General features: G+C 30.0%; 1 protein-coding gene across 1 annotated transcript in view; it reads right to left on the bottom strand.

Moving 5' to 3' along the window:
- Positions 1-7,550, bottom strand: part of LOC137644624 (serine-rich adhesin for platelets-like) — a 739,321-nt gene that overhangs the window by 110,108 nt on the left and 621,663 nt on the right. The window contains exon 6 of the mRNA XM_068377577.1: positions 946-1,068. Within this exon, the coding sequence (XP_068233678.1) occupies positions 946-1,068 (123 nt within the window). The remainder of the gene's footprint in view (positions 1-945; positions 1,069-7,550) is intronic.

The raw sequence follows: 7,550 nt of genomic DNA, 5'->3' as shown, positions 1-7,550 counted from the left end.
CCCATAAATTATGGATTCCTGACTATTCCAAGAATATCGAACTATTCAAGGCATGGGAGTTACAACTATTTTAATGTTTAAAACTATTTCAGTGTTTCCGACTGTGTATATGTATAATAATTAGAGATCATTAAACCATAAATAAGTAATAGATGTAAATTATAAATCAGTCGAATCATTATTGTTTCATAATACAGTCATTAATTAAACTTACATTTAATCCTGTTCATCAAAATATTTATCAAGAATAAAAATTATTCAACTTAAAAAAAAAACAAGGGTGTATTTAACCCAAAAGGACACGAATCCAAAAAAAAAAAAATAAATAAAAATCAAACCTTGTTTATATTCAAAATTACTGGTGCTTTTATCTCCATAGACAAAAATCATATACATCAAAATCTATATAAAAATTGTCGACACGAAGTATACATTATAAAAGAACAAAAATGCTTTATTCCATAGACAAAAATCATCTACATCAAAATATGTAGAAAATTTGTGTCGACGGGAAATATATCAAAATAATTTTTAAAATGTTTCATTCCATAGGCAAAAATTACACGTCAAAATATGGAGAAAATTTGTTTCTACACAAATGTATATAAGAATAAAAAAAATATTATCGGTATAGACAAAAATCATAAACATTTTATGAAAATTTTTGTCTACACGATCTATATATTAAAAAATAAAAATGTTTTATCTCCATACAGAAAAAATCATATACATCAAATATGAAGAACATATTTTTTTTCGAAACGAAATATACATTAAAAAATATAAATAAAAAAGTTTTATCACCATAGACAAAAAAATCATATACATCAAAATATAAAGAAGTTTTTTTTTTTTTGAGACGAAATACATTTTAAAAAAAATTATTTTTTATTTTAAGAGACGAAATAAATTTTTTGGAAAATTATAAAAAAGACTGATACCCACCCCAAGGTAATTCGAATCTGCAGTCCAAGAGGACGGAATCCCCCGTTGGCTTGGTAGTGCCTTTGACCTCTCCATTTTCCACCACCCTTTCTGCGTCAGGTAGTACCACCGTCCTTCGCCCTCCTGGAAGAAGAAGAATGTTTTAACAATGCCGTCTCAGATGAAATGTCAATTTTCCTCTTGTGTTACCTTTTTCCAAGTAGTTTGTAACGAATATGCGCACTTAGGTGCGCATGCACACTTAGTAGCGGATGCGCACTTTAGGTGCGGGTGGGCACTTCAGGTGCTGATGCGCACTTTAGGTGCGGGTGGGCACTTCAGGTGCGGATGCGCACTTTAGGTGCGGATGCGCACTTTAGGTGCGGGTGGGCACTTCAGGTGCTGATGCGCACTTCAGGTGCGGATGCGCACTTTAGGTGCGGATGCACACTTCAGGTGCGGATGTGCACTTCAGGTGCGGATGCGCACTTTAGGTGCGGATGCGCACTTCAGGTGCGGGTGGACACTTTAGGTGCAGATGCGCACTTCAGGTGCGGATGCGCAGTTTAGGTGTAGATGCGCACTTATGTGCGGATGCGCACGCGCAGATTGTGGTAGGAAGTAACTGAATAAATACTTTCGCTTCTCTTCCGCTCTTTTTTAATATTAAAATTATTTATTGTTTTTTCGAGGTAACAATCGAAGACATGATGTTGATCATTTTAACAAAATTCAAAAACTCAATGGGATCTTGCGTCAATGTATTAGTAAAACATTTAAACCTCAAACAATCTTTTAATGTATTAAATGCCTAAGTTAATTTGAAATCGTTGATAAATAGCACCCATACCTAAGCTATCAATTTAGTTCTAAAATACGAAACCCTAACAAAAATTGATATGAAAAAATGGATAAACTAAAATCTATGAAGTAAATGCAATATGAAAAAAAGGCCAATTTACTCTATGATCTACTTTATACGAATTCCACATGCAAAAATTCTACGTATCCTTCCCCAAAGAGATTATAAATTCTTCTAAAAAATAAATGGCAACATTATCTATTTATTATCAATCTTAAGCGGGATTTACACGGTTGAATGGTTCGTTGAACACGGTTGTCAAACACGTTCGTCGAACCCGGTTGTCAAACCCGTTCGTCAAACCCGGTTGTCGAACCCGTTCGTCGAACCCGGTTGTCGAACCAGTTCGTCGAACCCGGTTGTTGAACGGCTCGAAGAGGTGGAGTCAGTCACAAATGCTTAAGGTTTGTGGACAATGAAGCCCCGCCCACAAAAGTCAGGCGAGAACAGACTTTCTTCGAACCGTTCGACAACTGAATACCACGTTCACACGTTCGAACTTCATTTCAAATACTTCTGTCGAACCGCGTTTGATGAACCATTCGGCCGTGTAAACTCTCGCTCCATAATTTGAAGCATTGTTGATTCGTCTTTTCATTAAATATCATTCCATAATTCTAAGTATCTAATCTACGCTTGGGAAATGTAAATAACAACATGCAATCTCAAGTGTTCTTGTAACGTTGCATGCTACAGTGACCTGGCCTCCTTGTTTCAAGGTGATTTCGTGAAATTAAAATGTCAATATCATGCTTTAGTGAAACGTCTTGTTATTTTACATGTAAAAAATGAAAAAATATAGATTTTTAATAGATGGATATAATAAAATCACTATGTACTTTCGGTGAATAGAAAATGTGTAAAGCTGCAAACATTATGTGTATAATTATGTTGATACACATCTTAAGAGTGTTTACACATTGCACAACAATGTGTTGGCTCTTTGCTACAGTACAAAATGGATATCAAAGATCATTATAAAAGACAAAAAAAAAAAAAAAAAAAAAAATAAGTCTAAAAAGTTCTAAATCTATTTCAAAGACAAAATGAACTTTGGTGGAACTTTTGTGTGTAATAGATAAGGATAGTCAGCGATATCTTATCTCAAATCTGCAATCAATTGGAAACTAGAGAAGCGAAAGAAAAGGAAAAATAAAAATGGAAGAAGAACAAACAAAATCTGACCAGAAATTGTTTCTTTCTGTCAGTGTCGAGTGAGGCTGGAAATACCTGATTATTATTTACCTTTACTTCGCTTTTAGTTTCTTCGTTTTCCTAGAGAAAAAAAAAGGGAAATCATAAATAGATGTCAGTTTTTCCTTAACTAATATTACTTACATAACGCTACTACTATTAAAACTACATTTACAAAAAGGACTACTACTACTACTACTACTACTACTACTACTACTACCTAACTAATATTACTTAGATAACGCTACTACTATTAAAACTATATTTAAAAAAGGACTATTACTACTAGTACTACTACCTTAACTTATATTACTTAGATAACGCTACTACTATTAAAACTATATTTAAAAAGGGACTATTACTACTAGTACTACACCTTAACTAATATTACTTAGATAACGCTACTACTATTAAAACTACATTTACAAAAAGGACTACTACTACTACTACTACCACCTTAACTAATATTACTTAGATAACGCTTTTACTATTAAAACTACATTTAAAAAAAAGAACTATTACTACTAGTACTACTACCTTAACTAATATTACTTAGATAACGCTACTACTATTACAGCTACATTTAAAAAAAGCGCTACTACTTCTACTACTATTTCTTCTTAACTAATATTACTTAGATAACGCTACTACTATTCCAACTAAATTTAAAACTACTACTACTACTATTTACTACTACTTAAGTCATATTTAGTGTTAATATTAAGACTCCCCTTAACGCTACAAGCTATAATTTAGTAAAAAGAAAAATCGTCTAAGGATATTTCCTACATTAAGAACAAAAAAAATATAATAAATAAAAAACCAATTCCAACGGAGTATAAAAATCTGATTCTAAGCAGGATATTTAATTAAGTACATGACATATCTTAATTCTAAATTCTTCCTTGCACAAAAACACTAATTAATCGAGTTTAAATCTAATAAAATGTTAAATGTTTTTCTAATAAATATCTAGGTATATCAACAATTGCAATTTCATTGTGGGTTTTAGGCTCCTCAGTGATTTTACTTTAAAACTTTCTATGACTTGATACCAACCAGTTCTTTTCCTTAACTCTAACTGTGTAAGTTTTTTTTCCCCCTATGTAATACATCATTGAAGCTTCATCTAATAATATAATTCTCGTTCGTGAGATTATCAATTTTAAGAGTTTTCTAAGTGACAACAAAATTTCTTCATAAAATTTTCTAATTTTATGTGAACTATCCTGACACCGGTAAATGCTCTAGTTCAGCAAATCTAACATCTAGTTCAGTATTAGTGACTATCTCGCTAAACTAAAACTTGACAGTTTTAAAAACGTTCAAACATTATTCAAACAATGTGCAAGATGTTTCACATTATCTTCCGATCCATTCACTTCTATATCTGGCACATACCCCGTTAAACGTTTGCCGTAAAAAAACCGTAAAAGTCATATGGATTAAATGTTGCCAGGCATTTACCGTTTTAAAAACGGATATTTTGACGGAAAGGAGTGATATTACAGTCACCAACCCTTAAAAAATAATAAAGGGTAAAAATTACGGTCGCCTGTATTTTACTGATATACGGAGATTTTCCGATTAAAATTACGTTTTTTTTTTTTTTTTTTAATTAGTGTTTATATATGACACCATATTCTAACATCACTGACAAAAGAAACATATGTTTTGCAGAAGTGACAAAACTAATATTGATCTAAGCCTGTTATAAAATTTCATAAACCGTATTTTTATTAGGTCTGAGATTTTCAAAATTAAATTCTCCTCTTAAAGAGAATTCGAATACTCAATTTAGTTTTGCACAAGTAACAAAAACTAATATAAAATTACAGAAATCCTCTTTTATTCGGACTGGATTTTTAAAAAGAAAATTAAATTCTTGTGCTAAAGATAATACGAATATTCTTAATGTTTTTCTTTTTTCATAATACAAATATTCTTAATGTTTTTCTTTTTTCATAATACGAATATTATTAACGTTTTTCTCTTTTTTTTTAATTGATCTACAGAAACGACCAATTACCGTTCGCATGGCTTATATTTTGTAATCTTTTAAAACTTTAATATTCTACACTTATCGTAACAAAAATATCAGTAAAAACACGCTTTATGATTTGCTATTATCAAAGTTCAAATTTGCAGAAAATGTATTTATGTTGAACAGGCTGACACGTCTTTTCATAGTTTACATAAGAAAAATCTGTTTTAATAATGTTACAGTTCTTAAATGTGTTATTTCAATTGTTTATTACTATTCATAGTTTAAGTGCTTATTTCCTTTCCTCACTCGGCTATTTTTTCCCTGTTGGAGCCCTTGGGCTTATAGCAACCTCCTTTTCCGGCTATGGTTGTAGCTTATCTAATAATAATAATAATAATAATAATAATAATAATAATAATAATAGTATTATCATTAACAATAATAATAATGATAATAATAATATTAGTATTATCATCATTAATAATAATAATAATAATAATAATAATAAACATAATAAATAATATTAGTATCATCATTAATAATAATAATAATAATAATAATAATAATAATAATATTAGTATCATCATTAATAATAATAATAATAATAATAATAGTATTATCATCATTAATAATAATAATAATAATAATAATAATAATAATAATAATAACAATAATATTAATAATAATAATAATAGTATCATCATTAATAATAATAATAATAAATATTAGTATCATCATTAATAATAATAATAATAATAATAATAATAATAATAATAACAATAACAATAATAATAATAGACAAATTCTTTACCGTGGAAATAAATACTCATATATTTCAATTGATATTAAAAAGAACAAAAAAAAAAAAAAACGACTGATGATTAGTATTCCCAGCGACTAGCCACGCGGAATAATGACTTCTTTGATTTCTGTGGTTTTCAAGGAAAAGGGCAAATTGCCTGCGCTATCAACTCGTCACTTGTTTCATTTATTCGCTGGTGTTCTAGGTTAATGAGGGAAGCCTTAATAGGTTCAATTGTCGTTGTTATTACTGGAGCAAACGATACGGGGGTATTTTATAAACAAGATAAAAGAAAGCTATAAAAAACTTTGCTAATGGTAGAGTTCCAGAAGACCAACGTATTTTATGGTCAAATATTAGTTTTTTGTTTTCTTAAAACAATGGATTTCGTTTTTTTTTTTTTTTTTTTTTTTTCATTTTATTGCCAATATCCATTCTTATAAAGAAAATACAGGAAAAATCTTCATTTGCTAACGGCAGAGCTCCAGAAGAACAATGTATTTTATGGTGAACATATTAGTATTTTCGTTTTCTTATAACAATGGTTTTCGTTTTGCTAATATCCATGCTTACAGGGTCTTTTATAAGACAAAAAAGAAAACTATAAAAAACTTTTATTTTCTAATGGTAGACCTCCAGAAAAACAATGTATTTCATGGTGAAAACTTGGATTTTTGCATTTTCTTATAACAATGGTTTTAGTTTTATTGCTAATATCCACGCTTACGGGGTCTTTTATGAAAAAAAACTATAAAAAACTTTACTTGCTAATGACAGAGCGCCAGAAGAACTATGTATCTTATGGTGGAAATTAGTTTTTTCTCGTTTTCTTAAAACAATGTTTTTTGTTTTATGGCTGCAATGTACTTAATAGTAAAAAAAATACGTTTTCTCAGTTTTCCTATGTATTTTCTTTTGTTTTGTTGCTAATACCCATATCCCTTCCTAACGATATTTTCAAGGCTTCCTTCTATTCGTTGAACTAAGAGGTATTTGCTTAATATATTTCAAGAGATTATTATTATTATCATTATTATTTGCTAAGCTACAACCCTAGTCGGAAAAGGAGGATGCTATAAGCCCGAGGACTCCAACAGGGAATATAGCCCAAAGAGGAAAGGAAATGAGAGAAATAAACTATATATGCTATAAAAAGTAATGAAGAACAATATAAAATATCTTAAGAACTAGAACGGGCACTCAGTAGAGCGCATACCTTCGCCTATATCATGTATATCCGCAGACAGGCAAGTGAACTATGCACATTTTGGCAATAGTTTCATGCATATCACATACAAATTGGCCACGCCATGGCAAAAAGACGTGTTTAGCCTTATTGTAACCTTGGCCTTGACTTTTGACCCAATGACTCGCAAATTCTAATCAAATTGTCCTTGAACTATGGCCAATTATAACCTTCATTTACAAACTACTCTTTAGTATGGCCTTCAACAATCTATATTGCACATGGATTTAACTATATTTTTTTCCTCTTTCCTGAATATTAATATATTCTACCTATATTTCCAAGTGGTATCCAAATTCCCGTATGAAAAGATATCACTTACTCTCAAGGAATTATTTCATATTATTCACATGAATAACTTCACTGAGAAGAACATCATTTATTGGATTTGCCATCATGAATAAATTGAGTCACAACTACTGTGTTTTCGGCTGTTGTATTATGTAAAAGAATTAGACTTAAACATAAGAAATAGACGTAAACTTAATACATGGATATTTTAAACATACTGCATACACACATTATCAATATACTT

This window comes from Palaemon carinicauda, chromosome 7, assembly GCF_036898095.1.
Source record: "Palaemon carinicauda isolate YSFRI2023 chromosome 7, ASM3689809v2, whole genome shotgun sequence".
Taxonomy (NCBI): domain Eukaryota; kingdom Metazoa; phylum Arthropoda; class Malacostraca; order Decapoda; family Palaemonidae; genus Palaemon; species Palaemon carinicauda.
This window is presented reverse-complemented; position numbering and strand designations above follow the sequence as displayed.